Here is an 18,688-nt window from a genome sequence, read left to right as displayed (position 1 = left end):
GGCCTTATTGGCTTGTTACTGGAGTTGCTGACTAGGCACTTTTAAGTTTTGTTCCGATGATATCCTCTTTCCATACAGGGATCCTTTGTCTTAGGAAATAAAATTACTTTGGTCCACTCCATGGAACAAAGTTCTCTCATGGTATTTATGAGGGATGAGGTCTTTGAGAGTTTTGAATTCATGAGACGTGAGTTCATATTGGAGATGGGCACTCTTGAAGAAGTGGCGAGCAAGCATCAGAGATTCAGAACATAGGTGAAGGTGCCTAGGTTCAACTAGCAGGCTTGTGGTGAATGAAAACAAAGATCTGAGGCATAGGTATGGAAGAGGAGGAACAGCCCTGAGGTCTGGAAAGAAAAAAAAGACTGTAGAAATCCTTCTCCATAAAGCTAACTTACAGGGGCAAGCCTGTGAATAGCAAGAGAAGGCGTTGTGCTAGAGGCAGCAACCTTTGCTGTTTTCTGGACGAGTCGGAGAAACTCACTGACTTCACGGTAAACCTGGAGGACGTAATGGGGGAGTTCGGCAAACTGAAGAGTAGCAAATCTCCTGGACCGGATGGTATTCATCCTAGAGTACTGATAGAACTGAAAAACGAGCTTGCGGAGCTACTGCTAGTGATATGCAACTTATCCTTAAAATCGAGCGTGGTACCGGAAGATTGGAGGGTGGCCAATGTAACGCCCATTTTTAAAAAAGGCTCCAGGGGAGATCCGGGAAATTATAGACCGGTGAGTCTGACGTCGGTGCCGGGGAAAATGGTAGAGGCTATTATCAAAAACAAAATTACAGAGCACATCCGAGGACATGGATTACTGAGACCAAGTCAGCATGGCTTTTGTGTGGGGAAATCTTGCCTGACCAATTTACTTCAATTCTTTGAAGGAGTGAACAAACATGTGGACAAAGGGGAGTCGGTTGATATTGTGTATCTGGATTTTCAAAAGGCGTTTGACAAGGTACCTCATGAAAGGCTACAGAGGAAATTGGAGGGTCATGGGATAGGAGGAAATGTCCTATTGTGGATTAAAAACTGGTTGAAGGATAGGAAACAGAGAGTGGGGTTAAATGGGCAGTATTCACAATGGAGAAGGGTAGTTAGTGGGGTTCCTCAGGGGTCCGTGCTAGGACCGCTGCTTTTTAATATATTTATAAATGATTTAGAGATGGGAGTAACTAGCGAGGTAATTAAATTTGCTGATGACACAAAGTTATTCAAAGTCGTTAAATCGCGACAGGATTGTGAAAAATTACAAGAGGACCTTACGAGACTGGGAGACTGGGCGGCTAAATGGCAGATGATGTTTAATGTGAGCAAGTGCAAGGTGATGCATATGGGAAAAAAGAACCCGAATTATAGCTACGTCATGCAAGGTTCCACGTTAGGAGTTACGGACCAAGAAAGGGATCTGGGTGTCGTCGTCGATAACACACTGAAACCTTCTGCTCAGTGTGCTGCTGCGGCTAAGAAAGCGAATAGAATGTTGGGTATTATCAGGAAAGGTATGGAAAACAGGTGTGAGGATATTATAATGCCGTTGTATCGCTCCATGGTGCGACCGCACCTTGAGTATTGTGTTCAATTCTGGTCGCCGCATCTCAAGAAAGATATAGTAGAATTGGAAAAGGTGCAGCGAAGGGCGACTAAAATGATAGCGGGGATGGGACGACTTCCCTATGAAGAAAGACTAAGGAGGCTAGGGCTATACAGCTTGGAGAAGAGACGGCTGAGGGGAGACATGATAGAGGTATATAAAATAATGAGTGGAGTGGAACAGGTGGATGTGAAGCGTCTGTTCACGCTTTCCAAAAATACTAGGACTAGGGGGCATGCGATGAAACTACAGTGTAGTAAATTTTTTTTTTTATAATTTCTTTATTATATTTTAACATAATAAGTACATCTCCACATATTTGCAACAATCAACCTATGCATAACATATTCATCTCTTCTGCTATAACAATATTTGCGAATAAACACTTAACAGTCTTTCTCTCATTCCTCCCCCCCCCCTTTCTTAGTGTGGTGATTTACATGTTTCTTTCATCTTTTCATAAGGTTGCCAAATTTGTTGAAACCTATGCAATTGGCCTTTTCTCAATGCGGTCAGTTTCGCCATCTGATGTAGGTAATCAAGTTTGTGCTTTACGACTTGAATATTTGGTACCTCTATCTGTTTCCATGCTCTTGCCACTATCATTTTGGCCGCTGCAAAAATTTGGCTAGCCATTTTATGTTGGTGTACCTTACATTTTCCCGGTCGGAAGTGCAAGAGACAATATTCCGGCCTATGTGGGTATTCTATCTTTATGACTTGGTATACCATTTCTCGAATTTGGGTCCAGAATGTTTGCATCTTGGGACATTCCCACCATATGTGCATAAATGTACCTCTATTACCACATTCCCTCCAGCAATTCGGCGATATCTTATGATATATTTTTTGTAATCTATCTGGTGTATAGTACCACCAGTACCATATTTTATAACCATTCTCAGCCACTGATTGAGTGATAGAGGCCTTCAACAAATATCTAATTCCCTTCATCCAGCCTTCTCTTGTACAGTGTAGTAAATTTAAAACAAATCGGAGAAAATTTTTCTTCACCCAACGTGTAATTAAACTCTGGAATTCGTTGCCGGAGAAAGTGGTGAAGGCGGTTAGCTTAGCAGAGTTTAAAAAGGGGTTGGACGGTTTCCTAAAGGACAAGTCCATAAACCGCTACTAAACGGACTTGGAAAACTCCAAAATTCCAGGAATAACATGTATAGAATGTTTGTACGTTTGGGAAGCTTGCCAAGTGCCCTTGGCCTGGATTGGCCGCTGTCGTGGACAGGATGCTGGGCTCGATGGACCCTTGGTCTTTTCCTAGTATGGCATTACTTATGTACTTATGTTCTGAATCAGCTCTGACCAGCCCATTGTCAAGACAGGGGTGTACTCTGATGCCTTGGGAACGTAACTGGGCCACCTCCACCATCACCTTCAAGAAGGTGCTATGGGTCAAACAGAAGGGTGCAGAAGACCTAGCAGAAGGGTGCAGAACTGGAATGCTTCCCCAAGACACAAAAGTGTAAAAATGCTTGTAAGCCGTTTTGATGGAAATATGGAAGTAGGCCTTCACCAGATCCAGGGAGGTAAAAAATTCATCCAGCAGACACAAGAAAAGAAGGTGGTCAAAGGAAGGAGACACCAGAGATCATTCAGCAAAGTTTATTGAGGGAAGACCCATTTGAGAACAGATGTTGATTTGCAGTGGCATGATATTTTCTCAAAGAGTGATGTTTTGTTATCGCTTTTGATCACATATTTATGAGCGTCATTGAAGTTCAAATGACACCCGATGAAGGCTATTTAGCCAAAACTTGGCCAGTTCAGGTCTTCCCTCAATAAACTTTGCTGTATGATCTCTGGTAACTCCTTCTTCCTTTGACCACCTTCGTTCCTTGTGACTGTTTTGTGCTCTGCGGAGATTTTCTTCTTTATGTTGAAGAAATTCGTCCAGCCAAACGGAGGTGACGACTGAATGCGTCTTTATCCGAACCCATGATAATTGAAGCACCATGTTGATGCCTTTGAAGTCCAGGATAGGTCTCTGAAGGAGCCTCTGTTCTTTGGTACTATGAAATAAATGAAGTAGCAGCCTTTGTCCTGCTTCATGGGAGAGAGAGCCTCCATTGGTCCCAGCTACAGCAAATGAAGAAACATATCAGCTACAACCTGGCATTTTGCAGCCAAGCTGCAAGGGGAGATCATGAAGGCATCTGGGATGGCTCATGTCAGTCTAAGGCGTAGCCTTGTCTTACCACCGCCAACAGTAGTTGGAGATGATGTGGGTCCATTCATGGTAAAACAGAGACATTCTGCCACCCACCTGAACCAACGAGGGGCCTGGTGCATTCTCACTGTGCTCGTTTGATGATGCCCATTGCCCAAGAGGAACATTAGGCTTTCTTGGCTCCCTTTGACCTGTCTCCCCACCCCAGCTGGAGCTTCTGAGTGCACTTATTCTGGCAGAAATGGCTGCCCCCTTCAAGTGAGCCTTGCTTGGATTCGACCAGCCAGGGGCTTTTTGCCTGAGCCTCTCTCATATTCCTAACTTCTCCAGATCCTCCCTGAAGAGCAAGCACCCCTGAAAGGCAGTATGATCAAGTGCATCTTGGAAGACATCTGCCACAACCAGTGGTGGAACCACAACCACCTCCTGGCTACAACCACTGAGGTGACCAAATGAGATGAAATGCAATCCAAGTAGTGTTAAGACATTCACCAGAAAAGCCACCCTGGACTCCAAATGCATCACCCCCAGGGATTCAGGAATCTGCTGAAACCAATGCAGCATAGCCCGTAACACATAGCCTCCATAAATGGTGACTTGCACTAGACAGTGACTGAAATCAAATCTGCTGCTCAGTTTCAGGTGAAGCTAAAGCCTAAACTGGCAATTAGGGGCTGCCCAGACCCTCCTGCATGGGGAAGGGAGAGTGAGTTAGGGTAAAGTTTTGGTTCCAGCCAAAAATGCCCTAGCATTTTTGGCCAAAACAAACAAGGCTGAACGCAAATTTCAGGCTGATTTTGATGCTGAAACTGAAATTCAGTCTCTCTCTAATCTGCACTCCTGCCACTGCTGAGGTGGCCTGCTTCAAAAGGTGCTCCATCTTCCTCTCATGTCTCCTTAAGTGCTGCCACCCACTCTACTGGCAGTCTTCTTGGTCACAGCCAACATGAGGGCATCCACCATGGGGACTCACCGATACTTCTCAACTTCAAGTGGCATGGGGTAGAGCCTCTTGAGAGTCTTTGCCCCCATAAGACCCACTCAGGAGACTTCCACTCTGCCAGCATCATAAGCATGAGAACTTTGTGGAGAGAAGTGGTCTTAGGGTGCCCCCACCAGGCCCTCTAGGAATGGGTCCTCTTTGGCTCTGACATGAAGATGGATAACAACCGAAATGCTTCCACGATGGAATCAATGAAGTTAGGGAACTCTTCTTGCCTTGAAAGTCTGATGACTAGACAGCATGCCTCCTCCTCCACTTGAGGAGGTTCAGGGTAAAACCCTGCATCCGAAGTAGAGTCCTGGTGAGAAGAGTGTATTTTGCTCTTTGAGTTCACCAAGAGTACCCCTTGAGCTCCACATGGTCCAAATCTGCTCTGGGCAACTTTGCTTGAAGGGATGCAGCCCCCAAAACTCCTTCCCCGGATTGGGTCATGACTCCCTCCCCAAAGACACGGGAGAGGCTTTGTCTTAGCCAGAGCTTTCTTCATAAGAGCCACATTCTGAAGCCACGTTTGTGATGGGGCCATGGGGCTCCCCTGACTAACCCAAATGCAGGTTGTGTAGTAGGAGTCCTCCACAAAATCCTCTCTTCCCAAGGGACTACTGCACAGATTCCTGTAACATAAGTGAAGGAGTCACAGGAAAAATGGATGCTGTTCCCACCAATTCCATCGGGACCTTAGCTGGTTCCCTCAAGTAGCGCATCTCACCCAGGCCAACATGCCCGACCAGTGTGCTCCTGCCCATACCCCAGTCAACCGCAGCCTGCCACTCTCCGGATCTCCACTGTTTCCCTGGGCTTCCTAAACTGTTTCTGCTCACTCTTTTTTTTTTTTTGCCCAAACTGGGCTTGCTCTCTCTCTCTCTCTTTTTATTTAATTTAAACATTATTTTCCTGAACAGGGTAAATACAGTAAAACTGGGAAGAAACCAGCTTTTTTTTTTTTTTTTTTGGGGGGGGGGGGGGGGGGGGGAGAAGGGTCTAAGTCAGTAGTTTTCAGGATATCCACAATGAATATGCATGAGAGATTTGCATGCACTGCCTTCTTAGTACACAAATCTCTCTCATGCATATTCATTGCAGATATCCTGAAAACCCAACTGGCCAGGTGGTCCCTAAGGACGGGGTTGAAAACTACTGATCTAAGCTACCCAGTGCTGTAGGGCACACCTGGGGAGGGAGGTAGAGTGGGGAGAGGGATTGGGGACCCACATCCACTCAGGCAACGCTCCCATGAGGACCAATCCCCCTACTAGCTTGGGGCTATACAGCCCTAGCTCCATGCTCAACTGGCTCCGGCTGATGGACAGAGGCAGGACCAAGGGCATTAGGTTCGTCCATCACAATAGGTCAAAAACCTGTGAACTGAGGAGCTCTGCCTAGGACCAGCACCAACCTGAATAACCTATCTACTGGTGGCAGAGAAATACTGGAGGGATCCAGGACAGCATCAGCCTATATCCTAGTGATGTCACTGAAAGTCTTAGTTCTCTACTATCATCTGCTGGTAGAAAAAGGGATGCAATTCCACTTGTTCAGACCAGTGTGGCTGGGACGCCAAGAAAGATCATCTTACAATAGTGTACTGAAATATATGTATCATTTCATGTAAAAATTGAAACATGACACATTTGCTTTCAGGCAATGATTTAACGAACAGATACTGCATTAAGAAAAAAAAAAAACATACGTTTCTATTAGCTTCTCTTCTGGGACAAGGTCAAGAGTGCTTTCTTCACCTGCAATTAAAAAAAAATAAGGCAACATTAATTGCGAGTAGAGAATTTAATCTTGCTGTGGCGTCTCCTGTCTCCTTCAAATGTCTCTTTTGCTCTCTTCCACTCCTAACCCCTGTCCTCAGCATGATCCAGCATCTTTCCCCCTCCAACCAGGATTTAACATCAACCCCCCCCCCCTTGCACATCAGCAAACCATTAAAATGGTCTTCTGTTGGTCCCCAGCAACGGCAGTGGTGCACATATGCCGCCAGCGGTCTGCTCCAAAGCTTTCCCTCTGGCCTGTTCTGCCTCCTTTGATATCACTTCCTGTTTTGCATTGGTGGGATGGGGATGGGTCAGAGGGAAAGCTTCGGATCTGGCCACAGGCAGTCACTGCCAGGGACCAGCAGAAGACCACCCTGAAGGAAGACTTGGGGAAGAGGGGAATTGAGAGGGGGCAGATGCCGAACCCTGAGTTGGGGGAGTTCAGTGAGCTGAAGATCTGCAAGCAGAACTAGAGGGGTCACTAGTAGAAGCTATTGCCAAAGCAGTAAGCTCCAGCAGCCACGAAAATTATTTTGTGTTGCTCACCACCAAGTTTGTGCTGCTACTCATGAGGGTGGAGGGGAGAGAGGGTAAAGGTGCTGAACAATAGGAGGGAAGGAGAGAGAGAGAAAGAGAAAGGGAGATATGTTGGGTCTGGGGGCAGGAGGGAGGGAGATTATCAGTTCTTTAAGGAAGGGAAGGGGGATGGCATTTGATATACCGACTTTCTGCGGCTACAATCAAAGCAGTTTACATATTATATACAGGGACTTATTTTGTACCTGGGGCAATGGAGATTTAAGTGATTTTGCCCAGAGTCACAAGGAGCTGCAGAGGGAAATAAATAAACTCTGATCGCACGATTAATTGCAATTAAATGTTTTCATCGTGTGATTTATCGCAATTATATATTTTTTTAATCAGACTGCAGCCCTATAGAAAATAAAAGTCGTAATTACCAAGGCAGAGATTACTTTTCTTTTTGGCCCTAATATGAATAAAATATGCAGGCTAGGAAAAGGTGCAGAGAAGGGTGATACAGGGGATGGGACAGCTTCCCTATCAGGATAGGCTGAAGAGGCTGGGGCTCTTCAGCTTGGAGAAAAGGCAGCTGAGGGGAGATATGATAGAAGTCTATAAGATAATGAGTGGAATGGAACGGGTCGATGTGGAGCATCTGTTTACGCTTTCCAAAAATATTAGGACAAGGGGGCATGCAATGAAGCTGCAGTGTGGTACATTTAAAATGAATCGAAGGAACTTTTTCTTTACTCAACGCGTAGTTAAACTCTGGAATTCGCTGCCGGAAAAGGTGGTTAAGGCGGTTAACTTAGCGGACTTCAAAAAAGGGTTGGACGGCTTCCTGGAGGAAAAAGCCATAGAATGTTATTGAATGGACGAGGGAATACAGCATTTCTAGGATGGGCGGGACAAATTGCTTGTTCTTTTGGCTGCTGTCGGTGACAGGGTGCTGGGCTCAATGGACCCTTGGTCTGTCCCAGCATGGTGATGCTTATGTACTTATGAATGACTGACCTAAGATAAATATAGCATTCCTGTATGTTTTGCTGAGCAGCAAAATATATTAGAGTTTGAAAGAGAAATACTGACAGAAAGTGATGGTCAAAATTTGTTCTGGATGCTGAACCCTCCCCCCCCCCCCCCCCAAAACCAAAAAAACAAGCTAACATGTACATGGTTACCAATGATATACAGAGGTAAACACAGCAGGGGGACTCAGTAAATGGTATCAACCGCTTCCCTTCCACCCATCCCTTTCTATCCACTGCTTGCTGACTTCTTCCAATGTGCAGCAAGTAGCTGTTGCCAGTCCCTTCTTTCTCAACAGCACTCACAAATTAACATAAGTAGGGCCATACATGATCACAGCAAATATTCATCCAGCTGAAATTCCTGCTGACAGTAGCCAATCCAGGATACAAAGCATTGGCTGGATTCCAAAGAGAAGATTCATGCCTTGATGCTCATACCCAAGGATAATATGGTGGCTTTCCCTAGGACTAAATCAACTCATCTAAACCATTTTCAAACCCTGCTATGCTAAATAACCATCACTGCTCCAGTACAACCAAATTTCTGCCATGTCACACCAGTTAGGAACCCACATTGGGGGCTGAGACAGTTAAGGATTCACTGACTAAGGATCCTGGAGCATACTCCTTCTGATCTCTAAATAATTGCATTTTTTGTTAAACAGGTTTCCTTCATCAGAAGAAAGTTACCTGATAAATCATCATTTCTTTGAATGAACAAACATGCTAGTACTAAAGCATTCATGAAATTAATCATCTCTACTGCAGAGAAAGGAAAGTGGTAAAACTAGAGGACATGAATTGAGGTTGTGGAGTGGTAAACTTAGGAGTAATGTTAGAAAATTATTTTTCACGGAGAGTGGTTGATGCTTGGAACGCCCTCCCAAGGGAGGTGATGGAAAAAAAAAACTGGCAGAATTCAAAATGGGGTGGGATGAACACAGAGGATCTCTAATTAGAAAATGAATGATACAAAAAACAAAAAGGGTTGCATGTGTGCTTGCATGTCAAGTGGTGCTTAGATGTTGACTCTGGCTGTACCAACTAAGGTCGGTGCTGGGCTGGTTTATATGGTCTGTGTCCCGCATATAGCAATCTGGTTTAGGATGGGCTGGAGAGAGCTTTGACGGAAACTCCAGTAATTTGAAACATGAGGACAGTGTCGGGCAGAGTTTTATGGTCTTTGTCCCGCAAATGACAAGATGCATTTGGATAGGAAGGAGTGAGTTTGGATAGCAACTCTAGTAGTTGGACTTCTATGGTCTATGTCCTAAGAAAGACCATGAACAAGTATTTAATATCACGCTCACTGTTGATTTAATCTTGAACTGATGATGAATGTGACTGTTGGGCAGACTGGATGGACCATTCAGGTCTTTATCTGCTGTCACTTACTATGTTACTTTTGACAAACTGCTACAATAAGATATTTGTGAAAGCTAGCAGTAACCTGTAAAGTACGCCCTTATGGGACTCTATACCTTTCCAACAGGAACCCAAAATGAAATCAGGATCATGCTTTACTTTTGATTAAAACTGATACACCAGTGAACACATACCACTATTTTTAAATTAAAAATTGTAAAGAACAGAGACCAACGAGCATATGACAGGGATCAGTTCCCTCCTAAACTTCAGCCCATTGCTTTCCATTTTCTAATCTTATCTGAAGCATTTGGACATTTCGAGGATATGCTTTAATCCTTCAGAGCCTGGCTGTACTAACGGTTCCTTCCTTTACTGCTCTTGACAAATCTACTTGACAAAATAAGGTCCAGTCCCTCATTTACTTTATTTCAACCAATGAGTTTGTAATTATTTTGAAAGAATGCATTGTTACCTTAGAAGGTACTTAAAAGTGATTTGAAAATACATTTAGTAGAGAAAGGTAAATGAGGACTGCAGGATCATAAGAACAGTTAACATACTACATTTCTTGCACAAGCAAAGGGATGCTATATATCACTTTCACTGGTAAACAAACAAAAAAAAAAAAAAAAAAAAAAGAGAGAATACCACACATTTTCTAGATAAAATAAATGAGCAGAATATGATAACCTATGCAAACTGGCATCATAACACAGTATTTGCTAGGTTTCTCGCCTGTCAAAAGCTCTTTTGAGGCATATACCCACTAAGAATCTTTCTTTCACCCACATTCATGCACACATTTTAACTTACTGTCATGACCTAAAAATTCAACCTTTCAAAAACAGATACAGGAAGAACAGGGTTTTTTCAATTATATCAGTACTCTGAGATGAATACCATCCAGTCCAGGAGATTTGCTACTCTTCAATTTGTAGAACTGCCCCATTACATCCTCCAGGTTTATAGAGATTTCATTCAGTTTCTCCAATTCGTCAGCTCTGAATACCATTTCTGGCACTGGTATCTCTCCCAAATCTTCCTCAGTGAAGACCGAAGCAAAGAATTCATTTAATCTCTCCGCTATGGCTTTGTCTTCCCTGATCGCCCCTTCTACCCCTCGGTCATCTAGCAGTCCAACAGATTCTTTTGCCAGCTTTCTGCTTTTAATATACCTAAAATGTTTTTTACTATCAGGCTTATTTTGAAAGAGAAGGGCGCCCAACTTCCGACACAAATCGGGAGATGGGAGTCCTTCTCTTAGGGTCGCCCAAATCGGCATAATCGAAAGCCGAACTTTGGCGTCCTGAACTGCCTTCTGTCGCGGGGACGACCAAATTTCATGGGGGCGTGTCCGCAGTGTACCGAAGGCGGGACGGGGGCGTGGCCAACAGATGGGCATCCTCAGCCAATAATGGAAAAAAGAAGGATGTCACTGATGAGCATTTGATCGACTTTATGTGGTCCCTTTTTTTTCACGACCACGTCTAGAAAAGGTGCCCGAACTGACCAGATGACCACCGGAGGGAATCGGGGATGACCTCCCCTTACTCCCCCAGTGGTTACCAACCCCCTCCCACAAAAAATAAATAAATAAATAAATAATAAATTTTTTTCAGCCCCTATGCCAGCCTCAAATGTCATGCCCAGCTCCATCACAGCAGTATGCAGGTCCCTGGAGCAGTTTTCAGTGGGTGCAGTGCACTTCAAGCAGGCGGACCCAGGCCTCCCCCCACCTGTTACACTTGTGGTGGTAAATATGAGCCCTCCAAAACCCACTGTACCCACATTTAGGTGCCCCCCTTCACCCCCAAGGGCTATGGTAGTGGTGTGCAGTTGTGGGGAGTGGGTTTGGGGGGGGGGGGGTTGGGGGGCTCAGCATCAGGGAGCTATGCACCTGGGAGCAATTTGTGAAGTCCACTGAAGTGCCCCCTAGGGTGCCCGGTTGGCTCCCTGGCATGTAAGGGGGACCAGTGCACTATGAATGCTGGCTCCTCCCACGACCAAATGCCCTGTATTTGGTCATTTTTGAGATGGGCATCCTCGGTTTCCATTATCACCGAAAACCGAGGTTGCCCATCTCTAAGGTCGACGATCTCAACATTTAGGTCGACCATCTCTAAGATCGACCTAAATGTTGAGATTTGGGTGTCCCGACCGTATTATCGAAACGAAAGATGGACGCCCATCCTGTTTCGATATACAGGTTGCCCCGCCCCTTCGCGGTGCTGTTCTGAGAGATGGGCGCCCTTAGAGATGGTCGTCCACGTTTGAAAATGCCTCTCTATGTGCTCCTTAATTTGTAAATGCCAGTTAACACGCTACAATTTTTCATCTAGAGTAAATTACACATTTGTAAAAAGTCAAAGTAAAATGTCTTATTATAATGTATTCCAGCCTCTTACCATTATAGCCCTGTATCAGTTCACTTTTCAAGTTCAAGTTATACACACCTGCTTCAACTGCGGTATGACATTCCATATGCTGTTGACTAACTTGCTCCCCAAGTCTATAAGAGAAAAAAAAAACAAACAGTCACACAAGTATGTATGTACCACTGTTTTACTCTTTTTTAAGCAGTTACCATAATTTTTTAATTTTTCAGCACAGAATAAAATGTTATCTATACAGAACTTAGAAGTTACACTATTGCTATAAATAAGAATCATCATAAGGAAATGAAATCTACATTACCAGGACCCAAGCAGCAGTAGAAAACTGACATCTCTAAGATGCTGCTGCCACCATCATCATTCCACAGCATTATGGCAAGCGTTAGCACTAAATTTGAGAGATTGAAATCATACTCCCCATACCCAGGGCTAAGAGTGAGGTTCAGTACTGTTATGGTATGTGCAAAATTAACCCATTAGGAGACACACTGCCTCTTTTAAGAACACAAACAACATTCTGATGTACACTTTGCCTGAGTTCTGGATAATGATTATGCTAAGCTACTGCCATGCTAGAGAAACAATGATGCTACTGTGGCTAAAACTTGTACATTTATTAATAAAGATGTTTAGTGTAAAACATTTTGCTTTCAAGATGGTCACATAGCAACAGGGCTCCCAAGTATGCTACAGACTTCTGGGTTAGAAGGCAGAGGGTACGCACGGAGCCTTCTAACCCAGAAAGAATTTGCATTTCTCAATAAAAGAGCACCACGCATCCCTGTCTTCTACACCCTCCCAAAAATACACAAATGTTTACAGGACCCACCAGGTCAGCCAATAGTTTCAAGTCGAGGGTCTTTACTAGAACCTTTGTCTATATGTGGCCACGTTTCTGCGTCCATGTGTACAGCATACGAGATCTTACATAAAGGACACTACAGATTTTTTTTTAACCGTCTACATGCAATTGATGATATGCAGGAAGGATGGTATATGGTCACCATGGACATAGTAAGTCTGTATACAATTATTCCCCAGGGTGAGGCTATGGATGTACTTAAGGAAGTCCTGGATCAGAGAGAAGATCAAAGGATCCCAACGAGGTTTATCATGGCTTTGGCTGCCTTAGCCCTGAAGAATAGTGTTTTTCAGTTTGAAGGGAGGATGTTTAGGCAGAAATCAGGGGTAGTGATGGGAGTTACAATGGCCCCATCAGTGGTGAACTTATTTGTAGCCAAGTTTGAAGAGACCAAGGTATCTCCTTTTTTTCAATAAAATTAAACTATGGGTCAGATTTATTGACGATGTCTTTTGTATATGGACTGGCACAGTGAGTGAGTTAGAAGAGTTTGTGAGTTATCTTAACACCGGCCACCCCACTTTACGTTTCACTATGCAGTACAGCGACAGCAGCACTGCATTTCTGGACGTCCTCATCTATCAAACAGGGGGGTGACTACAGACAACAGTCTTCCGGAAAGACACTGATAGGAACACACTCTTAGAGTATTCTAGCTGTCACCCCCCGAAGTTAAAGGACAGCTTACCGTTTTTACAGTTCCTACGCTATAGAAGAATATGTTCTGAGGAGATAGACTTTAAGAACAAATCAAGGGATCTGGAGAGAAGACTGCATAATAGAGGATACCCTAGACCTATAATATGGAAAGTTTATAGACGGGCAAAGTACAATAATCGGGAATACTTATTACTGCCTAGGGACACGAAACACAGCAATGACGATGAGACCATAACTTGCGTTCTGCACTACTCGTCTACGGCCCCTCGCATCGCTGCATTGATAAAGAACAACTGGAACATAATACAAACCCTACCAAGGTTCTCAGGAACTAAAGTTAGATTGGCATATAGCAGGAGGAGGAACCTGAAAGAGATCTTGGCACCTGCAGCATTGCGATAAGCCCCTTTAGAAACAGATAGGGAAGGGGGGCACTCTAGCTGTGAATCTTGTGGAGCGTGCAACATTATGTTGGACACGCAAGAATTCATAGACCCACAGTCAGGGAGACGGTTTAGGCTCCACCAGAGGACCACGTGTACATCAGAATGGATAGTCTATGCAATCATCTGTCCCTGCAATAAAGTATATGTAGGGCAGACATCTAGGAAATTGGTTATGTACCTCACAGAGCACAAAAGCAATATCCACGCTAAGAAAACAACAGCACCACTTACTGCACACTGTATCATGGAGAACCACGCTTTTGAGTCATTAAAATGTGTTGCACTACAACAAATGCAGTTTCACATAAAAGGAGGTGACAGGAAACTCATATTGTTGCAGCAGGAACAGAGGTGGATTTACTGATTGTGTACTCTTTACCCTAAGGGATTAAACACGAGGATAGAATGGAACCAATTTTTCTAGTATGCGATTACTTCGAATAGAAAATGTATTGAGAAAACGCACGGGATAACTCTTTAAGAAAGAGGAACTTAGTCCAAGTCTGACCTATCAAAGACGGTCACAGTGCTGAAGGCGTGTGATGTCAGGACTATAAAGATCCCACGCTACGGTGGGATCTCTCTCCGGACTGAGAGAACAGAATTGAGCAGTAAAAGTGAGGCATTGAGACAGGATGTGGGGTAAGAAAACCGGTAAGGAATAGTTCACTGATTGAATATGTTCTTTTGCAGAAACAGTCAAGTATGCCACAGGAACCAAAACCTTGGCCAAAGTCGGCCGTGGGCGGGTACACGAGACTGACCAGCTGCAAAGATAAGTTTGAATTTGTACATCTCATGTCTTGGAGAGCGTAGCTGACTAATCATTAAGGTTTAGCTCAATTTGGAGGTTTTTATGCCCATGAAGAGTGAGGGGGCTCCTTAAGGTTGACGGAGCTGGTAAAGCAGTCTACAATGGAGTAACCCTGATATCTACTGAGGCTTTTCCTCCATAATTTAAAAACCACCACAACCAAGTTTAATGATAGGATCATATTTTGATGTGTTAGACATTTTTTCATAACATACAGTAAACAATCCTTCCACCACAAACCCAAATGAGGACAAAGATGACAAAGACAAGGAACCAGATCAAACTCTCCCAAAGGCAGCTGAAGAAGTTCAAGCATTGGAACTTGGGATGAGTTGGCTAGAAACCACGAGACAGATCATCTAAAAATTCTCCAGCTACAGTCCTTTATCGACTTAGCTAAATGGAAGAAAAGGGAAGGTATGAAACAAATTTCTATCACATTATTTATCCAAAAATGAGCTCACCCTCATCCTGAGTCAGAAAACTATTATGTCCTCATGCAAGATATTGAATGTTTTATTAATGCCAAAATCTTTGTGTACACGTTTTTACATGTTGCACATGGCTTCAGTTTCCCTTGTATTCTTTTTATTTATGAGCTATGACAGTGGTTCCCAAACTTTTTCAGTTCATGGCATCCTTCGTGTCCGAGCAATATTTCACGACACCCCCCCATCCAGCCACACCGATCTTCATTCCCCCCACCGGCCACATAGGTCTCCGCAGTGTGTTTTTTCTAGCGAAAAAGGTGCCGGTACTTAAATGTCAGGCCACCTTTCAGGTGTGGGGTGATCACTGAGGGATGTACCCCACAATAGCCAGGCAGAATCTATGATAAGGCAGATTGATGTGTAGAGACTGAGCTCTTTCATGTCAATTTAGCAGTCAATGGAAAAGGTGCCGGTACTCAGTACCCCCAAGTACCCCCTCAAAAAAAGCCCTGGGTCTCCGCCCCCTCCCTCCCCCCCCCCCAGCCATACAGGTCTCCATCTTTTTCTCTGTACAAATATAACAGTGCTAGGGTGTTCTATAACCAGCCCCTCCAAATGACACAAATTACTACTCTGCCTATGAAAAGTTATTCCGCTATTATACTTCCTCTTTGTATGCTGCACAAGCCAGCATGTTTAAAAATATAAGTGAGATTAAATAAAAAATGCTACCAACAATAAAGAATGGATGCAGCAGCTCATAGGTTTGCTTGCTTTGTTTTGAATGGGAAGGGAAACAGAGACTAACCAATTGACTTCAACTTTTTTACTTCATCCCGTCTCCTGTTTTCACCCAACCTCCTTGGCAGTCGCCTCTGTGAGTCCTGAAGGCCATCTGCTCCATGTCTCCAGCGGCCATGACAAAAAAACAAAACAAAAAAACATAAGCACTGGGCCGCAGCAGCCTTCAGTTCCGGGGGGCAGAGGACCGGCAGAACTGACAGCACATGCTTGAAGGCTGCTGCAGCCCTGCGTTTACTTTTTTTGTTGTTGTTTTTCTGCCGCTGCTGTCTGCAGTGGCAGTTCGGGCAGGAGGGAGATTGGGAATTTCCATGGCACCCCAGAGTTCACTGTGGCACACCAGGGTGCCACGGCGCAGTTTGGAAAATGCCGAGCTATGAGATAACAATCTTGTTCATTCAGTCAGAATCACAATACATGCACTATGCTATGTATGTTTGCTAATAAATACATTCAAAAGTAATGTACATGGCTTCAGTTTTCCTTGGAGTGGAGTAGTAGCCTAGTGGTTAGTGCAGTGGACTTTGATCCTGGGGAACTGAGTTCGATTCCCACTGCAGCTCCTTGTGACTCTGGGCAAGTCACTTAACTGAGCAATGTACTGTAGTTAACTTTAATTCAACGGAGAAAGGGTTCCTCCTTACAACGCAACCTCATGAACGTGATCGAATTTCTTGGACCCCCCAAGGACAGCGTTATATCGAGTCACTAGTGTATATATGGCAGGTAGCTGAATTAAAGCTTGCTAACAAATGCACAACCCTAATAGCTAGTAATACTAGGTGAATACATCAGAGCTATACAGATACACACTATCCCTTGATTATGTCAAGGTCGCAAAAAAATTGCACGCGCAAATTTAGGCACATTCCCAATTTGTGTGCACAATTTAACTAAACAGCGAGACAATTAGTGCCAATAATTAACTTTTTAACAAGCAATTATTGGCACTAATTAGATTTAATCTGGATCAACGCACATAAAGTTAGGTGTGTTCTAAAAATGGCAGCACAGAAATGGGTCATTGGCTTTTCAGATTGTGGCTTCGAGTTACATACATAATTACAGGATAATGGTGGTACACATTTAAATTTTGGCACAGGCATTTGCATGTTTTTCTTGGTGCAAACGGCCGCATCTACTACTACTTAACATTTCTAGAGCGCTACTAGGGTAAAGCAGCACTGTACAAAATAAACAAAGGACAGTCCCTGCTCAAATGAGCTTACAATCTAAAGAACGAAATGTCAAGTTGGGCAGTCTAGATTTCCTGGGTAGAGGTGTAAAGGTTAGGTGCCGAAGGCGACATTGAAGAGGTGGACTTTAAGCAGAGATTTGAAGATGGGGAGGGAGGGAGCCTGACGTATGGGCTCGGGGAGTTTGTTCCATGCGTAGGGTGAGGCGAGGCAGAAAGGGCGGAGCCTGGAGTTGGCGGTGGTGAAGAAGGGTACTGAAAGGAGGGATTTGTCTTGAGAGCGGAGGTTATGGGTAGGAGGGTTGAGAGGTAAGGAGGGGCTGCAGATCGAGTACATTTGTAGGTTAGTAGCAGAAGCTTGAATTGAATGCTACCTGATCGGAAGCCAATGAAGTGACTTGAGGAGAGGGGTGATGTGAGTGTATCGGTTCAGGCGGAAGATAAGACATGCAGTAGAGTTCTGAACGGACTGAAGGGGGGATAGGTGGCAAAGTGGGAGACCAGTGAGGAGTAGGTTGCAGTAGTCAAGGCGAGAGGTAACGAAAGAGTGGATGGGCGTGCGGGTGGTGTGCTCAGAGAGGAAAGGGCGGATTTTGCTAATGTTGTAGGCCGCATCTACTTACACACACCTCTACACTTAAATGTGCATTCTATATACTGCAATGAAACTTAAGGCGTGGCCTATAAAATAAGTTTAAGTGTTTTTGTTTCGGCGCTGATTTATTAGGCACCTCAGGGGCACACAACAGTTGGAATATGCATTATGTTAAGTAGTAGTAGTAGTAATTCAACTGCGGTGGCACACACGCTAATTTATTTCATCTTCATTAAAAAGTGAAAAATCAGAGACGAGTATGTGCGCCTGGACGCAGTACAGCTGAGCCTTCCCCGGGCTTTCAGCATACAGAGACCCGCTATATCACCAACCTGAGGAGACTCGAGAGATCTTCCCTAGTGGCGGAAGCGGAGGTATTGCAGATCGGTGGGGCCTGCACCACGCACACACTCCTCAGCTGCTCACATAGAGCCGGCAGCGCCATACTGTAATCAACAACGCAGAGAGAGCTACAGCAAACAGACCAGCACCATTCGAACTTCGCGCTCCAACAGCGGGCACACAGAAGCCAGCACGAGCACGCACGCACTTATCCTGCTCCCCTGACCTGCTTTGACCCGCCTATAGCTAGATTGTGACAAAAACGGAAGTTGAAGAAAGCAGGAGACGGAATGACGTCCAAACGTTGAAGCGACTAAGTTAGGTTAGCCTATGTTTTCTGTTCCCCGCGTAGCCGTCATGTAGTACACTCAAAACAAGCAAGCAAACCTGAGCTGTTGCATTCTCATTTAATCTCACTTACATTTTCAAACATGTTGGTTTGTGCAGCATACAGATGTACGCAGAGGAAAGTATTGGTTTCATCGGCTAGAGTACTAATTCGTTCTACATTTTAAATCATTGTGTCATTTGGAGGGGCTGGCTATAGGCATTAGGTTGAAGCTGGGAGTATTTCACATATTTTTTTCCTGTTCATACATCAAAAGAAAAAGATGGCGTGTTGGTAATTGCTCCTTTTTGTATTGTGGAATGCAGTGGTATATTATTAAAATGAAGAGAAGAA

The 18,688-nt window shown here is 44.3% G+C and overlaps 1 protein-coding gene across 1 annotated transcript in view; it reads right to left on the bottom strand.

Annotated features, from left to right (window-relative positions):
- Positions 1–18,234, bottom strand: part of CENPH (centromere protein H) — a 95,505-nt gene extending 77,271 nt beyond the window's left edge. The window contains exons 1-3 of the mRNA XM_030192285.1: positions 17,997–18,234; positions 11,921–11,976; positions 6,474–6,522 (exon numbers count right to left, since the gene is read on the bottom strand). Coding sequence (XP_030048145.1) covers positions 6,474–6,522; positions 11,921–11,976; positions 17,997–18,109 — 218 coding nt within the window. The 5' untranslated portion in view covers positions 18,110–18,234. The remainder of the gene's footprint in view (positions 1–6,473; positions 6,523–11,920; positions 11,977–17,996) is intronic.
- Between the last annotated feature and the right edge of the window lie 454 nt (positions 18,235–18,688).

This window comes from Microcaecilia unicolor, chromosome 2 (assembly GCF_901765095.1).
Source record: "Microcaecilia unicolor chromosome 2, aMicUni1.1, whole genome shotgun sequence".
Taxonomy (NCBI): domain Eukaryota; kingdom Metazoa; phylum Chordata; class Amphibia; order Gymnophiona; family Siphonopidae; genus Microcaecilia; species Microcaecilia unicolor.
This window is presented reverse-complemented; position numbering and strand designations above follow the sequence as displayed.